Genomic DNA, 16,928 nt, shown 5'->3' with positions numbered 1-16,928 from the left:
AATCGGAGCAGCCGCGGATGCACGAGTGACGCACCGATCAATACGCACTCCATGAAATGCTATGTACGCAGTATGCAGTTGCGAAGCACCGAGTCCGACATACGGATACGCAGTTTCCAACTCGGATTCTCCGCGGTTACCCCATTGTCTACAAAGTAGTCCGTACTCTAGCGATCTTACACATGTATGTACGGAGTATTGGTATTTTGATCCAGCCGAGTCATTTGCAACCAGGGTGGCCAATACAGTCCAATCGTGGTCCAGTGCTGTGTTCACTCGGTAGATCCACCTTAGGTGCCTGGGTAGGTAGATAGTCAGCGAGGGTAGGTACTCCGTAGTGAGCGTAGGGAGTTGTAACCCCGGCTGGAAACCGAGACCCCAGGTGCCGGTCCCTGTCTAGCTCCCTGCAGCGAGCCAAGCTCCGGCGCGCCGAGCGCATGATTGCCGGCCTAACAATTTTGTAACTACGCAGCCAGCGCATTGCTGTCCTCGAGGGGCACGCGTTGCTCCAATCACTGCGCAAAAAAAGACCCAAGCTATCAGAGACGACGGCAACGGCTCCCAAACGCCTCCATCCAACAATTGAACCTCGTGTTCCCATTCCAGACGCCACTTGGGTTATTCGCCCCTCCAAGCGCGTTCTCCAGGCTCACTGATCGAGCGGGCCAAAGGGGGAAAAACTTTTTTTCTCTTTGCTGTGCCCACGAATGGACGATTCGGGGCACGACAATGACTTTCCGGACCTGTCGTCATTTGACGACGAGTCCTCGGTGATATCTGTGAGCGCATGACCATCGACGCCCGTGCCCCGGGCATTGAGCACAACGCACCACCACATTTACGGCGAGGAGCTAACCGTAGCCGGGACAAATGGCAGACGCGAGGACTCGAGGCATTCGGCCGCAAAGTAACCTCCACAGCTTCGCATCTGATAGCGACACGAAACGATCCCGCCTCGAACCCGACCTACAAGACCGCCATGACCGAGGTACACCGCCAGCTGCGAAAGCCGGGGCTACAGCGGAGCGTCTTCTCGATGGCACGCACGACGCCGACTGACATGGTGCGATCGCGCCTGTCGACCAAGGAGATCCAGTCGCGAGCGCTCGCATATGTGCCGGACGAGCTGCTGCAGAACATACCCGAGGGCGAGCAGACATACTCGCTGTTTCAGGGTTTCCAGGCGAGCTTCCCGGACTTCACCGAGGAGGGCAAAAAACACAGGCGGCGCGTTTCGAGGGGGAGGAGGTTGCTAGACGAAGGGCCGACGACGCCCGACGGGAGCCCCGAGACGGTGCAGAAGCTCAAGAAGGAGAAGGCGTCCATGATGCATGAGTTGGAGATGCTTGGGATCCGCAAGAACATGGCGAGCAGCGAGATTCGCGAGATCGATGCCAAGATCGAGAACTTGACCGGGATGCGCAGAATACTCCTGGAACGGCTGGCGAACCTGGAGCAGGACGAGGCATTGCTTGAGCATGACAGTAGGTGTCCCCCTAAACTCTGCCTGCGCGGGCGCCAGGACGGCAATTCTGACACTTGGGGCAGTCGTGGACGTCGAGGGGAGGTTGGAAGAGGCACTAGAGCTGGCCGTCGAGGCCGAGTCGGCGGCCTTGCGGACGCCCACGAGATCAGAAGACGACGCAGCGTCAGAAAAGGGGGACGCGCCTGGATTCATGTCCCAATCCGTTTACGAGAAGCTCCCCTCGGCAAATAGCACGCCCTCCAAGAAGAAACTGCGCAGCATCCGGCGGAAATCGATGCCCATCCTCCACGAGCACTTCCAGCCCGGCACCATGATCCGCTCGTTGCGCGCACACCACGACAGCATTACCGCCCTCGACTTCGATGCTCCTTTTGGTCTGATGGTCTCTGCCGCGATGGATGACTCGGTCCGGGTATGGGATCTTAATGCGGGGCGCTGCATCGGCCTGCTAGAAGGTCACACCGCATCGGTCCGCACGCTGCAGGTCGAGGACAACTTTCTCGCGACCGGCTCCATGGACGCCACAATCCGGCTGTGGGACCTTAGCAAGGCACACTACGACCCCCAGGGCAGCCACTTCGGCAAGGAGGAGGACGATGAGGACGCGATTGCTTTCGGGAATCCCGACGACCAGCCCGTCGACCCGCCCGCCGGCAGCATGGCCGACTGCCCGCTCTTCACGCTGCAGGCACACCTCGACGAGATCACCGCGCTGCACTTCCGGGATAACGTGCTCGTCTCCGGTTCGGCGGACAAGACGCTGCGGCAGTGGGATCTGGAGAAGGGCCGGTGCGTGCAGACGCTGGACGTCATGTGGGCGGCCGCCCAGGCCTCGGTTCTCTCCGCGAGCGAGGGCACCTGGCGCCAGACCACCCGCGCGGCCGACATGTCGGCGGACTTTGTTGGGGCGCTGCAGGTGTTCGAGTCGGCGCTGGCATGCGGCACGGCGGATGGCATGGTTCGCCTGTGGGATCTTCGCAGCGGCCAGGTGTCGCGCAGCCTGGTGGGCCACACGGGGCCGGTGACATGCCTGCAATTCGACGACGTGCACTTGGTCACGGGCAGCTTGGACAGGAGTATACGGGTGGGTTTTTCTCTACTCTTTTTTTTTCTCCCTTTTCTTTCCTTCCCACCATTCCCTCTCCCCAAAAAGGAATTAAAAATGAACGGAAACTGATGCTAGTGCTTGGCGCTGCAGATATGGGACCTCCGCACTGGGTCGATATATGACGCCTACGCATACGACAACCCCATCACGAGCATGATGTTTGACACTCGCCGCATTGTGTGTGCCGCTGGCGAGGACGTCGTCAAAGTGTACGACAAGGTCGAGGGGCGCCATTGGGACTGCGGCGCGGGCATCGCCGAGGCCGACCAGGGCAAGACGCCCGCCATCGTGGAGCGCGTGCGTGTTCGCGATGGATACCTTGTCGAAGGCCGCCGGGACGGTTTTGTTGGTGTCTGGACATGCTGATCAGCACCGCAGAATCTTGTGTATATAGCATGTGTTTGTGTGTTGTGTATGAATATGGCTCATGCCGAGAGACGCGGGAGTGAATGTTTGGGATGTACGGAATATAGAGTTGGAAATGATATATAGCTATGCTATTCGTAGTTAACGTCCACTTGTATGTACAGTACGTCCGTCCTTGCATGCCGCTCCATGGTGAATTTCGCAAACATCCCCGGCCCGCAAACAGGACCAATAGGAGACAAGCCGAATCCCGAAAGGGTAACTAACTACCGTAACTGCCTGACCTGCTGAACTGCTGTTCAAGCGATTCAATCCCTGGGTCTTGCCGCTCGCACATGCGAAATGCCGGTCACTACGACTACCTTTACGGAGTATGATAAGACCGAAGAATTAATAGGCACATTCTTCTTGTCAGCCCTCCAAATGTGTTCCTGATTTGGCCGCAAACGATTGACGTGGTACATACTCGACTGGCACATACGCCTTGGCGTTCTTAGATGCCCAAAACGAACTCGTAAACTCGAACGAAAAGCCGCGTTTAGTCGTCGAAGCAACGCTTGATTACCTAGTGCATTCCCGTATAGCTGATAGACAGACGCGTTGGAAAATCTATTGAGGTAAGTAGGTCACGGTGAACATAGGTACCTTACATACTCTGATGAAACTCTCCTCGAAAAGGAAGAAGTTGCATCACTGCGAACGCATGCTGGCCGCTCTTTCCTCCAAGACATTTTCGAAACCATGGCACCTACCGTGCACACAATACCACAGTATTTGGAAGACGTTTTTTTATCTTTGCCATGTTGCGTGCATTCAGATGCCGCCAGTCGTTGTATTCGACCTAGCATCGTTGCTCTTGGGGCACAAACGCCCGAATTCTGGACATGTCTGAGTGCGTCCCGGTTAAGTTGCAACCTGAAATAGATCTGTCGCAGATGGAATCCAGCCAGAACCAGGATATGCAGCAGATTTTCGTCAGTTCCACAAGAAACAGACCGCAACGAACCTACTCACACAAGGGGAGAAGCAACCGGACCTTCTCCCTCCCCTCACTCAAACCTGTCTCAAACAGAAGCCTTCCCGCCAGCACCTGTGCTACGTCTCGGAACATTCAGGTTGGCAACACTGAGAGTTGGGAGCTAGAGCCAGAGTTGGCAAGTCGGCTAGCTGAACCCTTGGTTGCTCAAGCAGAACAAGTGGAGGATTGTGGCGACCGAGTTATTTATAGCGACGAGACACTCGTGCACGCTTCCTCCAAGCCCGGGATTGCAGATAGCTTATCGGGCACTGACAAGGAAGATGAAGGTGTGTTGCCCAGGTTTGGCTATGAGGTTACACTAGTGAACAAGATGCCGTTCTAACCAGGCCTCTAGTCACCTCGCCTGTCTCTCCGCCCAGACACATTCGAACTACACCTAGTTTTTCCGAACAAGATGAATCAGATCCTAAAGACGAAACTGAGGACGACCTTGTATTCCTCGCTCAGCGGCCTCTGAACTACAACCTTAAACACGACCGGCGGACAGGAAATGGAACGAGGAGCCTACGACGGCGCCCCTTCCTCATTTTCGACAGGATCGAGGCCAAGGGCTACAAGCAGCTGGAGAAGATACCCCAAGTCGGCAAGGCAGACCCATCATTGCGTTATCAACCGGGCGATGGCTTCTCTGGGCGTGAGGCCAAGCCGAACGGCTCTAACCTCTTGGCTCGAAATGGGAAGATGACATTCACTAGCCCTCATGTGGGCATTCTCGATCTCACCCAGTCAGAGCTGCCTGCTGCAGAGCGGAAGCGAGCTGCGTGTAGAGCACACAGAGATGACAACTCATTCGTGCCAGCTCCGAAGAAGAAAGTCCGTCGTGTTCTGGGCCCGAAAGACCCAAATCAACAAGCAAAACCCACAATGGGGCTTGCAGACCCAGCGAAGAAAAGCGCTTCCACGCTTGATGAAGTAGCGAGCACCAAGGCGGAACGAGAAATCATCAGCGAGCGCTCGGGACATGTCCAGGCGAGTGGACACGCTATAGAACACCAGCACGAAGCCCTCATCACTGAGGGGAACCAGCCACCAGCCTGCAGTACGCAAGAAACCCTCGATGGTGACGAGCAAGTCGACGTGATCATTGTCGAGAGAAGTGACGATGATGCACAGAACAGACCGCGCACAGGCATAAAACTTCACAAGATACCGTCAAAAGATGACGGAAACAGCGGGATAACGAAGGTTTCGGATAGTCCACCGTACCGCTTCAAAAACATGGCGAGGTCCGTTTCGCCCAAACCACGACCCGGCCTCGCTCCTTTTAGCCCAGGGCTTGGGCTGTCGCAGCGAGCACTGCGGAGAGTCAACACGCAGTAAGCTTGCCGCAGGGAAATTGCCGTGGAAAAATAAAATCCAAAGGGTTCAGTCCGGTCAGAGGCTGGCTTTTCTTACACAATGTGTCAACTGACGGGATGGAACCGCCGGGGGGGGGGGGGGGGGCGGGGGGGGTTGGGGTTTGGTTTCAACATACGCCGTAGCTACGAGCCTCGCTGATCTACACCAGACGCAGATGTCGCAATCCCAGCTCACCATCGGCCACTGAAACATCATATCCCAGATCTACTAGTCAGTCACGATATTGCATGACACCCGGCGTTCCACAAGTGAAAAGGAGAAAAGAGAATCAAGCGTAGATTTCCCTCCCAACGCCAAACCGCCGAACCGTCTTTATACCCATACAGAATCCTCGTCACCCGTCGCACGACTATTTCGCCCCCTTTCCCTTGGCCTCCGTCTCTCCCAGCTCCCGAATGAAGAGCTTTGTGCGGCCCTCCCCGCTGTAATCCTCCATACCCGTCTCAAACCCAGGGCACACGCCGATGGCGAGGAACCGCCCGTCGGCGGAGAAGGCCAGGGCAGCCACGCTCTCGGGGAACCTCTGATATTGCCTCATGCGGCGCTTGGCCTCAGCATCCCACAGGGCGACAGTGCCGTCGCCGCCGCCGGACGCGAACGTGCCGTGGATGGGGTGGAAGGCGAGTGCATTGACGGGGTAGACGACGTCGCCGCCGCCCTCCTCTTCGGGCGCCGCCTGCCGGTGGCACTTGAAGGCGTACTTGCGCGCCTGTGACTCGGCGCTGTCCTCGAACCACTCCACCGCCACTCTCCCTTCGATGCTCGACGTCGAGTACCCGGCGTCGTTGGGCATGCAGGCCACGGCGCGGGTGAGGAACTTGAGGGAGGACTCGCGCTGCTGCCAAGGTTGCGGGGGTTTCGGGTCGGACGAGGCCAGGGCAGATGCGAGCGCGGGAAGATCGTAGATGTGCACGAGCCGGGCGGTCATGGCCACGACGAGTTTGGTTGGGCTTGCGGCCAAGGCGTGCGGTTTGCCGGGCAGCGGGAGAGTGAGGGGTTGTTGGGAGGAATTGGCCGTGGAGTGGACGTTGAGGGTGCAGTCCCAAGAGGCGGAGATGAGGAGGGCTGAGGAATGGTCAGCTGTTGGTCACCGATGGGGGGCAGAGAAAGAGAGGGAGGGGTGGTGAGAAAGCGGGCGGGACGGACAGTGTTCGGCGCTGTAGACGACGCAGCGGACGGGAGCGGTATGCTTGCTCATGACGGTTTGTTCTCCGGTTGACAGATCAATCCTATTAATAGTAGTATGGTTAGTCATTGCTCCTACCCTCCGGTATCTCGGGTCCGTCATCAATGCAACAACCGACCTCTTGACCTGGTGATCCATGCCCGCCGTGAATGCTTCGTTCTCGTCCGCGCCGAAGCACCCGCCTAGCACCGGCGCGCGATGCTCAAAGCTCCCTAGCAGCTTTGCCTCATCCCCCCCTGTCGAAATCTCGTAGAGGTACGCGTTCCTGTCCCATGATGATACGAGCAGGCGCCTGGATGAACCGGGTGCGAAGCTGATGGCAGAGATGGCGTCTTTGGGCGGTTGCGCCACTTCGAATTGCGTCGCTGTACGATTCTCGTCAGTTTCACACGAACCCAGAGAAGCTAGGAGATGATGGTGCGCACCTGGCGCCATTACAATCGGGCTCTCGCTGGCAGAGGGCGCGCACTTCCGAGTTGACTAGCGGAGCTCCCGACAGCTTGGGAGTTGCAACGGCCAATGCACGCACGGAAGCTGGGGCAACATGGCCAGAGGTAAACAAGGGTTGAATTTCTGCCGCGAGACCCCGCTAAATTTCTGCTGGCTGCGGGCCCCCCCACTCAATGGTCAGCGAGGGGCGCATGGCGCTGATTTATTAACTAGCGGGGCAACAAGGGATCATGAATAGCAGCACCTCCCAAGACGTCGAACATTCCAGTCCTCACGTATACAGATTACTTCCGGCCTTTTACATTTCACCATGTTATCGTGCGTGAACGTTGCTCTGCCGTAGTATATAAATTTTATATTCAAAAACCTCAGCATATAAACTCCTTGCACACCAAATATTCTGCTCGAGATGCCGTTCGGACAGCTCGTAATCGGCAGCCCCGGCGCGGGCAAGAGCACCTATTGCGATGGCAGTAAGCTTGACCCCCCCCCCCCCCCGAACCTCCCCGAACCTCCCTCTTTTGATGCTTGCGTGCCAACTGTCAAAAATAAAGTGCACCAGTTCATGGGCGCCATCGGGCGACAATGCTCCGTCATTAACCTCGACCCGGCCAACGACCACACCAACTACCCCTGCGCGCTCGACATCCGCAACCTCGTCACCTTGGAGGAGATCATGTCCGACGACCGCCTGGGACCGAACGGCGGGATCCTGTACGCACTGGAGGAGCTGGAACACAACATTGAGTGGCTGGAGGAGGGATTAAAAGAGCTAGGCGAGGACTATATTTTGTTCGACTGTCCCGGTCAGGTCGAGCTCTATACCCACCACACATCTCTGCGCAACATCTTCTACCGGCTGCAGAAATTGGGATACAGGGTACGCATAAGACAAAGGGCTCCCCTCCGTCGCCCAACGAGCATCAATCGCTGGATAGCATGCTGACCGGCAAAACAATAATAGCTCGTAGCAGTCCATCTCTCCGACTCCTTCTGCCTGACGCAGCCCTCGCTCTACATTTCCAACCTCCTCCTTGCGCTGCGCGCCATGCTGCAGCTTGACCTCCCGCACATCAACGTCCTGACCAAGATTGACAAAGTCGCGTCGTACGACCCGCTGCCCTTCAACCTTGACTTCTACACCGAAGTACAGGACCTGTCGTACCTCATTCCGTGCCTCGAGGCCGAGTCGCCGGCGCTGCGCAGCGAAAAGTTTGGGCGGCTGAACCAGGCGGTGGCCGACCTGGTGGAACGGTTCGGGCTGGTCAGCTTCGAGGTGCTGGCGGTGGAGAACAAGAAGAGCATGATGCACCTGCTGCGGGTGATCGATCGGGCGAGCGGCTATGTGTTTGGCGGCGCCGAAGGGGCCAATGATACCATCTGGCAGGTGGCGATGCGGAACGAGTCGTCGCTGCTGGACGTGCAGGATATCCAGGATCGGTGGGTGGACAACAAGGATTTCTACGACGAGTTGGAGCGGAAGGAGGAGGAGGAGCAGGAAAAGCTCCGGCAGGCGCAGGCCGAGGCGCAGGCCGAGTTGTCGTCGGGTGTCGATGCTCTTGGTTCCTTGTCGGGCATGCCGGTTTCCAATAGCGGTATTCGGGTGACGCGCAAGAAAAAGTAAAACAAAAACACTTCCCACCATTCGTGGTCCCCCCGGTCGTCGTTCAGTCATCGTCGTCAGACATTTCCTGGCCCTCGGCGTCTGGCTCGGAGTCGACGTTGCGCGCCACCAGCGCGGCAGCACCCCGAGCCCGGTTGTTGTCACTGCGCAGGAGGACTCCAAGCGCGCCGGTCGACGAGCTCTTGCCAGCCATCTCCTCCTTGGCGGCCTGGATGAGCAGCTTAGCACGGCGCACGGCCTCTTCCTCGGCCTTGCGGATGGTGCCGCTGACGCGCACGACGCGGAACACGCAGGGCCGGCCGTCGCGGATGGGCACGCGGTTCATGAAGGCCAGGGCCGCCCACACGAGGCGGTAGTGGGCGCGGGAGACGCGCAGGATGAAGGTGGACGTTGCGGGGGAGAGGTATTTCACTGCGGCGTTGGTCAGTTTGCGGAGTCCGGCGGCCTGGCAAACTTCGTAGAGTAGGAATATGAGAAGAAAGGCAATTTGGCCGGCGAGCGTACCTTGGAGGCTGCGCTCTACGGCGCCCGAGCCGCAGTCGCCAAAGAGGGCGGCCACCTCGTTGCGGATGCCCTTGAGCAGCAGCTGCGGCCTCAGCTCATTGCTCGTTGGCTGGTTGTAGAGGAGCAGATCCGGTACCGGACCCTTCGCCTGACCGGCAGGCACGTCGGTGTAAATAATGTTGACCAGGAGGTAGCGGTCTTTGAGGCGCACCATGATGGGATCGTTCGTTTGTCGGAGGGGTTTCGCTTCGTGCTCAGCTCGGTTTCTGGGTTTGATAGTAACCTTATCGATAAGCTAGCTAGCTGCAATTAGTCGTGGGTTGTACGGAGTAGCTGTGTCATCCATTGGAAAGCTCTCATAAAGCCGCTGTGTACAGTGTCCACGAAGAGCTGAAATTCAAAATGATTGCAGGTGAAATGTTCATTAAATTGGGCCCGTGAGCTGGTGCATGCAGCAAACGATCGCTGCAGGTACTGGGCAATCGATTCATGGCCTGTGCAGTGGGTGCCATTTGTGCCGCCATATTGGAAGGCATAGCACCAGCAATCAAGGTACTACGGACTAGGCATTTTGCAATAGCTTGGCCGGCTTATTCCTGCCTCGAAGTGTCAAATTCAAGGTGACTTGTCGGCTTGAATACTTGGGGCAAGGATGTACTGTGTACGTACGGACCAGGAAGGTGGCATGGGCCCAATTGCACCGCAGGATACTCGAGAAGAAACCCCAAAAAAATTTCCGAGTCCGGCAACTTTTGAGCACGGGTTGGAGTTGGACAGGGACAGCTCGAGGCGGATGCGTGGTTGAATTTGGGTACAACTACCCACAGCACTGCGTGTCCCATCACCGGCGTCCCTGCAGGTTTCCGATTAATTCACGAGAGGCGGTCGTTGCGGGTGAAGGCGTGTTTCGCCTCGACTTCAGGTGGGATCCCAACTTCTGTTGAACTCACAGCCATCCCAATCGAGCCATCGACGATCCCGAAGACGGACTTCTCTATTCTTTTCCGATTCGCATACGACAGATGTATCTTCTACCGGGACCAGGCGTAGAAGGCCGACTTACCCTGCGGGGTTTGAGACCCCCGACCGGCGAGAACACCGGTATGCCCCGTTCCGGGCCGCTGTGTGGGGTCCCCACTAACAGCACGAGCCCACCAGCGGCGGCAGTGGCCCGTGCTGTGCGTCATGGAGGGGCAGTTGGCTTAGCTCGATGGACTCGGTGGGGGCATCCTCTGGTCCCGCTGTGAGCTTTCATTATGAGCTCCCTTCTCATCTCTCCAAGCTCGGTGTGTCGAAGTGGACGGGCGTTGACAATCAGTCAATTGCCGCTTGGAAAGATCCGCGAACATCCAGGTCTAATACCGCACTTGCAATGTCAGAACCTCTCAAGGCGGCTATCCTGGTCGTCTCGACAACAGCTGCCAAGGACCCCTCCACCGACGAAGCCGATGCCGCACTACGCCAAGTATTCGAGCAAGAGGGCGGGGGGCGCTGGAATGTCGTCGACACCAGGATTGTGAGCGACGTAGCCACCCAGATCCAGCGCCAGATCACGCTATGGACGGACGTTGCTCACCCGGTCAACCTGGTTATCACCACCGGCGGCACCGGGTTTGCGGCGGCCGACCACACTCCGGAGGCCGTCTCGGTCCTCCTGCACAAGCAAGCCCCGGGGCTCGTCCACGCCATGCTTTCTTCCTCGCTTGCAGTCACCCAATTTGCCATGATGTCGCGCCCTGTTGCCGGCGTCAGGAACCAGACCGTCATCATCACGCTGCCCGGATCTCCCAAAGGAGCGAGGGAGAATCTCCAGGCCGTCATCAAGACGCTTCCCCACGCCTGCCTCCAGGCCGCCGGTGCTGACTCGCGAGCCCTGCATTCGGGAGGCGTAAAAAGGCTAGAGCAAGAAGCCGGCGTCAGCTCCGGGACCCATTATCACCACGGCCGCCTTGAACACCACCACCACCACCACCACCACCATCACCACTCCCACGCTCCTCCCACCCGCCACACGAATCCAGCAGACGACGACCAAAACCAGGCACCTAGGTCGAATGACCCCGCTCTCGGGCCCTCCCGCCGCCACCGCTCGTCCCTCTACCCGATGGTCTCCGTGCCGGAGGCGCTATCCCTCATCGCCACGCACACCCCCCCGCCCAAGACGACCACCGCCCGCGTGGGTCCGTCCCTGACCGGCTCCGTCCTGGCCCGCCCCGTCCGCGCCACGGAGCCCGTACCCGCCTTCCGCGCCAGCATAGTCGACGGCTACGCCGTCGTCGTGCCCCCCGGCGGCGACATGCGCGGCGTCACGTACCCGGTCGTCGCCGTCTCGCACGCCGCCGCCGCCGCCACCTCCGACAGCGGCAGCGACGCGGGAGGACAAGGGCCGGCGCCGCTGAAGCAGGGTGAAGTGGCGCGCATCACTACGGGCGCGCCGGTGCCCGCCGGTGCGACGGCTGTCATCATGGTGGAGGATACCCGGCTCATCTCGACTCGGCCGGCTAATGGGTGTGGTAAGGGTGGAGGAGGAAGCAGCAAGGAGCAGCAGGAGGAGGAAGAGGCCGAGATCGAAATCCTTGCGGACGGGGTGAAGGAAGGGGAGAATATACGGGAAATCGGGAGCGACATCGAGCAAGGAGTGGAGATCCTGGGGAAGGGAGAGCAAATCTCTGCTGTCGGAGGGGAGATCGGGTTGTTGGCGTCAGTTGGCGTCAGGGAAGTTGAGGTGTACGAGAGGCCGGTGGTGGGTGTGCTGTCGACGGGGGATGAGATCGTGGAGCATGATCGGGAGGGAGCGTTGAAATTGGGGGAGGTCAGGGACACGAACCGGCCAGGCCTAATTGCCGCTGCAAATGACTGGGGGTTTAGGGTTATCGACCTGGGGATTGCGCGCGATCAGCCCGCGTCCTTGGAGGAGGTGTTGCGGGACGCGTTGCGCAAGGTCGACCTGGTGATCACCACCGGCGGGGTTTCAATGGGGGAGCTTGACCTGCTGAAGCCGACCATCGAGCGGGCGCTGGGCGGGACGATCCACTTCGGGCGGGTTGCCATGAAACCCGGCAAACCAACGACGTTTGCCACAGTGCCCGTGAAGGACAACAGCGGCGAGAGGGTGACCAAGGTCATCTTCTCGCTGCCGGGCAATCCGGCCTCAGCCCTGGTGACGTTCCACCTGTTTGTGCTTCCGTCCCTTCGGCAGATGTCGGGCATCGACCCGCCGGGACTCCCACGGGTGCCTGTCGTCCTGTCACACGACTTCTCGTTGGACAAGTCCCGGCCGGAATACCACCGCGCCATAGTCTCGGTCGGCAGCGACGGCGTCCTGTCGGCCACGAGCACAGGAGGACAAAGGAGCTCGAGGGTTGGCAGCCTGAAGGGAGCCAACGCCTTGCTCTGCATGCCCAGCGGGTCAGAGCCGCTGCGCAAGGGCGCCAAGGTGGAGGCACTCTTGATCGATAGCTTACGAAGCGACGTGTCGTAGAACGGCCAAGAACCGACTGACCATGAGAATAACCAAACAATATATATCCCGTCGGGAGCCTCTTCTGTACAGAAAGCTTCTACACTTAGATGATGCCAGCCATGCCCCTTGACCGTCCCGCCCCCGTTCCGAAACGCCGGTGATAATAATGACGCTACACAGACACGCTTGTCGCTGCAGTCTGAAATCAACTTTGAGATGTTCGTAGATATGCGGATGTGTGTGTGTGTGTGGGTTAATTCGAGTTAGGGAGGAGGGCTCTAGGAGCTGCTGCCAAAGTCGGTCGCCTTGTTGGATACGAGAAGTCCAATAATCAGACCAAACAGGCCCAGGACTGAGCTGAAAATCTCGATGACCAGCATCTTGACGAACCTGCAAAAGGTGGTCAACATCCATTTCAGTTGACAAGAAGCAGCAAGGACGGCCGGGCAACTTACAGCGAGGGATCGGCAGCATCGGCCAATGCGGCACCGCTCCCGTTGATACCGACAGAAACGCCGCAGATGAGGTTGCACATGCCGACGGTGATGCCGGCCCAGAACAGCGCGTAACCTGTATAGTACGCCTCGGGCGACCATGCCGCCTCGCCCTCCAACGGGTTGACCTTGGCCGAAAACACGATGGCCATGATGACTCCGTAGATGGCCACGACCTCGCAGAAAATGATGGAGATTAGGTTCTTGGTTCGGATCCGCGGCGCCCGGACGCCTCCGCCGAGAATGGACGAGCCGGTAATGAAGATGCCCCTGTCAGAGGCCAATGTTAAATCACAACGTCCACGAGCGAGGCCGGCATCGGGCACCATACCATGCTGCACCCACCACCGAGAGTCCTATGCAGAGCGCGATGCCCAAGTCTGCCCACGCGTAGGGGGAGACGGACTCGAGGAAGGCGCCGACCTAAATGGTTTTGCCGTGTGAGCGCAATTGAACTACAACGCATGCGGGATAATCGTTCGTCTGTGGGCGTACATTGAAGGATTCACCGCTGCCAGTGAAGAGCATGTCTGCACAGATTGGTATGGTTAGCTAGCCTGTCCGCCCGGCAATCGTCTCTCGGCTGCCTCATAGGTAGTATCGAACTCACAAGCTCCCACGACCGCCAGGGTCGACCCTATCCCGCCGATTCCGTACGTGAGACCCATTTTTGTTAAATATCCGCGGTGGTTGTCGTGTCCCGGGATAAGCAATGTTTCGCGATTGATAGTGCGCTTCCCGGCGTCGTCGTCGTCCGCGGCTTCAAGCTTGCCGTTTGTTGGAGCTGCGGCAAGGCAGCAAGCGCCGCCAACCGCCAAGACGGCTCACCCAATCAACTAGGCCCCACCACGTGACCCCGGCTATCCGCCTTGCAGCTGACTAACCATCGGAGGTCTAACGATCTAGTACAACACCGTTGATAACTTCCCGAACCAGCAGGTTGCCCCTCTCCCAACCATTGCTGCATTCCATCGCCGAGCATCCACGGCGAACACCACCCAACAAAATGGCGAGCTCCTCGAACAGCTATTACGATTTGTATCGCCATGGAAGGTAATACGCACACTCGGAGTTCCTACGCGAGCCCTGCGCGGTACGCAGTCGAAGCGCGGTTGCTAACCCTTTGGCCCCATAGTCTCGGTGTCGCCTTGACGGATGCCCTCGACGAGCTCATCGGCGACGAGCGCATTGACCCGCAGCTTGCCATGAAGGTCCTCACTCAGTTTGACCGCGTCATCGCCGAAACACTGCAGGAGAAAGTCAAGGCTCGATTGACTTTTAAGGTAAATACAACATCTCGCTGATGTCAACAGCGAAGCGAACAGGGCGGGCGTGGCGACGGCAAAAAAAAAGGACGCTGCCTCGCATGCTTTGGTTGGCTTTACGGGACTTACGGGTCGAGTTTTTGGGCGTATCGACTTCAGAGACCGACCGGAACGAGAGCTGACCACTCGGCGTTTTGTTATAGGGTTCTCTTGACACTTACCGGTTCTGTGACGAGGTCTGGACCTTCCTCATCCGAAACGTCACTTTCAAGCTCGACAACGGGAGCCAGACAGTTCAGGCAGACAAGGTCAAGATCGTCAGCTGCAGTTCTAAGAAGACGGAAGAGAAATAGAACAACCTCCGGCATCTCAAACCGGAGCCGGAATCGATGGAGGGTGCGGAGGTGAAGGCGAACTCATGGTCTCCCTGAAACCTGAGCTATACCGAACGCTACAGACAGGCGACGGGATCGGATGGATTGAAACCGGTCGCGTCTTTTGCACCAAGAACCGGGAAGACGGTTGGAGGAAAGCTCCTGCATTACTCCGTCGGCAAACGCAGCCAGCGGAGGTGAAGATGGACGTCAAGCGGGGTTTACGAATGCTTCGACATTGGTATTCTCGTCGCATTTGTCCTTTGACTTGGAATGGGTCATACCTGGCGTGGATACATCGGCAGCCTTAAGGACGGGTTTTTGGTCGGCGTTAACTGGGACTGATAGGGAAGGCGTTGAGCGGCTCATAGCATGAAGTAATGGTTTATAACGAAATTGAAATGGTGACTTTTATCTGCGGCGCTTCATGTATGTACATACAAGTACATCTGAATCACCGTGGCTTTTGTATCTCACCTGGGGAGAGTTTCTGGCGATCTATTTTACAAGTCAACCTCCGTTTATTCCGCGTCGAGTTTGGCCTGTGACGGAACTTCCCGTGGGCGTCCAGGCTCGCCCTCCTCCGCTCGGTCGAACGAAACCCTGCGCCTGAACAATGACAGCGAGAGTGCCCGTCTCGCGATCCGAAACAGATTGTTTGACCAACACTGGGGCACGCGCGCTACAGTGCGACGTCTAATCCACACCTGTCTGCCATGTCCGGCGCTCCCGCCCAGACAATTGGATTCCTCCTGACCTCGCCATTCTGACCCACTAATAAACGCAGCTTCTCGGGCTCCAAACAATGCCGACCCTCCGCCCACGCAAGGGCGCTGATAAGGCGCCTGCAGCTACTCTCTCGTCTGATTCAACAGCGACGACGCCAACTCCCGTTTCAAACGCCTCTTCTACTACTGCAAGAGCGTCTCCAGACACCCTCAGCAAGAGGGCTCCCCGCCCAACCGGAGATGGGAAACAGGTCGCTATTGCCGCAATGAATGAGACCGCACTTCCGGATGAGGAAACACGGTTGATCTCGGATGATGCATCTGAGCGAGGCGGCGCGGGTTTACCTCCGGCGGTGCCGACAAGCCGGAGTTGGACGCAGCGGAACCAGTGGATTGTTCTTGCGCTTGCGAGCGGGGCGTGTGCTGCTTTCAACGGTGTTTTTGCCAAGTTGTGAGTTGAGGCGCGACAATGCCAATTTTATTGACCCTTAACGCTGTCATCTGAAAGCACTCTGCTTTTGGTTGGTTTGGAGGGGGACCGATGCTGATGATTTTTTTTTTTCGGTGCCCACGGTTTGCAGAACCACAACAGAGCTCACGACCAAGTTCTCTTCAGGCATTGCTCGCATGCTGGGACTCGAGAGCGTGGAGGGTGTGATTGAGATCATTGTGAGAGGTGTAAGTGGAGTGGCCGGTTCTCTCCTCTCGCATATCAACAAGGAGCTCACTGGGCAAATCCAGTCATTCTTCGGATTGAACCTCGCTTTCAATGGCGTGGTACGTTTCTTCTGACCTTGTAGCGTTTTCCAACCGCTGTCTTACCATACATATATCACTAGATGTGGACCCTTTTTACCGCCGCCCTCGCCCGCGGCAACTCGACAACCCAGGTGTCCATCATGAACACCTCGACCAACTTTGTCATCACGGCCATCCTTGGCTTCGTCATCTTTTCCGAGGCTCTCCCACCCCTCTGGTGGGTTGGTGCGGCTTTGCTTGTTGCAGGGAACGTGATCATCGGTAGGAAGGACGAGGGCACACCAAAGGCACAAGAGGAAGAAGAGGGTGTTGGCGCAGCCTTTCTGGGCCCCGAGGTTGAGAGTCAGCTAGACGGCGGCCGCAGACAAGGCCGTGGGGGGAAGGTTAGTGGGGAGGATGGGGAGGAATATAAAGACGGGGATGTGGCAGATCTGAGGATATAGTTGAGCACGCCGGCTAAGCGCAACAATGGACGATGCTTCCTGAGGGCTATCGAAAAGGTCAACGGCGGTGCACATGCAGAGCAGTCCTCGATATACTGGATCATCTTGGCCGGGCGCCTCAATGAATCTGCCCCTCAAGCTCCGTTAGTACGGTGAAGGCTTCCCAAGCTCAAGGGAAAACACCACAGGGCGTTGCTTCCACTTCGCCCCCACTCATTGGCATTCATAAGAGCTTCCAGATTGTCTGGTTTATCGGTGTCGACCTTTGAGGCCGCATTGC

General features: G+C 57.9%; 9 protein-coding genes across 9 annotated transcripts; 6 read left to right on the top strand and 3 right to left on the bottom strand.

The window, feature by feature from the left end:
* The first annotated feature begins 467 nt into the window (after nucleotides 1–467).
* Nucleotides 468–3,109, top strand: MYCTH_2298570 (uncharacterized protein). The gene is made up of 4 exons (XM_003660309.1): nucleotides 468–779; nucleotides 878–1,484; nucleotides 1,549–2,570; nucleotides 2,685–3,109. Exons 1-4 carry the CDS (start codon nucleotides 708–710, stop codon nucleotides 2,958–2,960), a joined length of 1,977 nt encoding a protein of 658 aa, XP_003660357.1. The 5' UTR covers nucleotides 468–707; the 3' UTR covers nucleotides 2,961–3,109.
* A 786-nt stretch (nucleotides 3,110–3,895) lies between these two features.
* Nucleotides 3,896–5,025, top strand: MYCTH_2029593 (uncharacterized protein; the record flags this gene model as incomplete). Its single annotated transcript, XM_003660308.1, has 2 exons — nucleotides 3,896–4,052; nucleotides 4,310–5,025. Coding segments are annotated over 2 exons (873 nt in total), but the record flags the coding sequence as incomplete, so codon positions are not given.
* A 489-nt stretch (nucleotides 5,026–5,514) lies between these two features.
* MYCTH_2298566 (uncharacterized protein) lies at nucleotides 5,515–7,062 on the bottom strand. The gene is made up of 4 exons (XM_003660307.1): nucleotides 6,970–7,062; nucleotides 6,663–6,909; nucleotides 6,505–6,587; nucleotides 5,515–6,423 (listed from the first exon to the last, which is right to left on the bottom strand). Exons 1-4 carry the CDS (start codon nucleotides 6,977–6,979, stop codon nucleotides 5,708–5,710), a joined length of 1,056 nt encoding a protein of 351 aa, XP_003660355.1. The 5' UTR covers nucleotides 6,980–7,062; the 3' UTR covers nucleotides 5,515–5,707.
* A 427-nt stretch (nucleotides 7,063–7,489) lies between these two features.
* On the top strand, nucleotides 7,490–8,640 carry MYCTH_2298565 (uncharacterized protein). Its single transcript, XM_003660306.1, has 2 exons — nucleotides 7,490–7,874; nucleotides 7,959–8,640. Exons 1-2 carry the CDS (start codon nucleotides 7,560–7,562, stop codon nucleotides 8,616–8,618), a joined length of 975 nt encoding a protein of 324 aa, XP_003660354.1. The 5' UTR covers nucleotides 7,490–7,559; the 3' UTR covers nucleotides 8,619–8,640.
* A 21-nt stretch (nucleotides 8,641–8,661) lies between these two features.
* On the bottom strand, nucleotides 8,662–9,336 carry MYCTH_2115868 (uncharacterized protein; the record flags this gene model as incomplete). The annotated part of the gene is made up of 2 exons (XM_003660305.1): nucleotides 8,662–9,029; nucleotides 9,123–9,336. 2 exons carry the CDS (start codon nucleotides 9,334–9,336, stop codon nucleotides 8,662–8,664), a joined length of 582 nt encoding a protein of 193 aa, XP_003660353.1.
* Nucleotides 9,337–10,356: 1,020 nt separating this feature from the next.
* MYCTH_2298562 (uncharacterized protein) lies at nucleotides 10,357–12,733 on the top strand. Its single transcript, XM_003660304.1, has one exon. The coding sequence runs from the start codon at nucleotides 10,495–10,497 to the stop codon at nucleotides 12,601–12,603; it is 2,109 nt and encodes a 702-aa protein (XP_003660352.1). The 5' UTR covers nucleotides 10,357–10,494; the 3' UTR covers nucleotides 12,604–12,733.
* MYCTH_2298561 (uncharacterized protein) lies at nucleotides 12,734–13,868 on the bottom strand. Its single transcript, XM_003660303.1, has 5 exons — nucleotides 13,690–13,868; nucleotides 13,575–13,609; nucleotides 13,411–13,502; nucleotides 13,041–13,349; nucleotides 12,734–12,975 (listed from the first exon to the last, which is right to left on the bottom strand). The coding sequence occupies exons 1-5, from the start codon at nucleotides 13,745–13,747 to the stop codon at nucleotides 12,864–12,866; spliced, it is 606 nt and encodes a 201-aa protein (XP_003660351.1). The 5' UTR covers nucleotides 13,748–13,868; the 3' UTR covers nucleotides 12,734–12,863.
* A 183-nt stretch (nucleotides 13,869–14,051) lies between these two features.
* On the top strand, nucleotides 14,052–15,139 carry MYCTH_2086212 (uncharacterized protein). The gene is made up of 3 exons (XM_003660302.1): nucleotides 14,052–14,132; nucleotides 14,215–14,362; nucleotides 14,548–15,139. Exons 1-3 carry the CDS (start codon nucleotides 14,086–14,088, stop codon nucleotides 14,695–14,697), a joined length of 345 nt encoding a protein of 114 aa, XP_003660350.1. The 5' UTR covers nucleotides 14,052–14,085; the 3' UTR covers nucleotides 14,698–15,139.
* A 202-nt stretch (nucleotides 15,140–15,341) lies between these two features.
* MYCTH_2298555 (uncharacterized protein) lies at nucleotides 15,342–16,787 on the top strand. Its single transcript, XM_003660301.1, has 4 exons — nucleotides 15,342–15,897; nucleotides 16,028–16,124; nucleotides 16,188–16,223; nucleotides 16,286–16,787. The coding sequence occupies exons 1-4, from the start codon at nucleotides 15,713–15,715 to the stop codon at nucleotides 16,646–16,648; spliced, it is 681 nt and encodes a 226-aa protein (XP_003660349.1). The 5' UTR covers nucleotides 15,342–15,712; the 3' UTR covers nucleotides 16,649–16,787.
* The last annotated feature ends 141 nt before the right edge of the window (nucleotides 16,788–16,928 follow it).

This window comes from Thermothelomyces thermophilus, chromosome 1 (genome assembly GCF_000226095.1).
Source record: "Thermothelomyces thermophilus ATCC 42464 chromosome 1, complete sequence".
Lineage (NCBI taxonomy): Eukaryota > Fungi > Ascomycota > Sordariomycetes > Sordariales > Chaetomiaceae > Thermothelomyces > Thermothelomyces thermophilus.
Note: the sequence above shows the minus strand (reverse complement) of the source record. Positions and strands in the feature narration are given on the sequence as shown.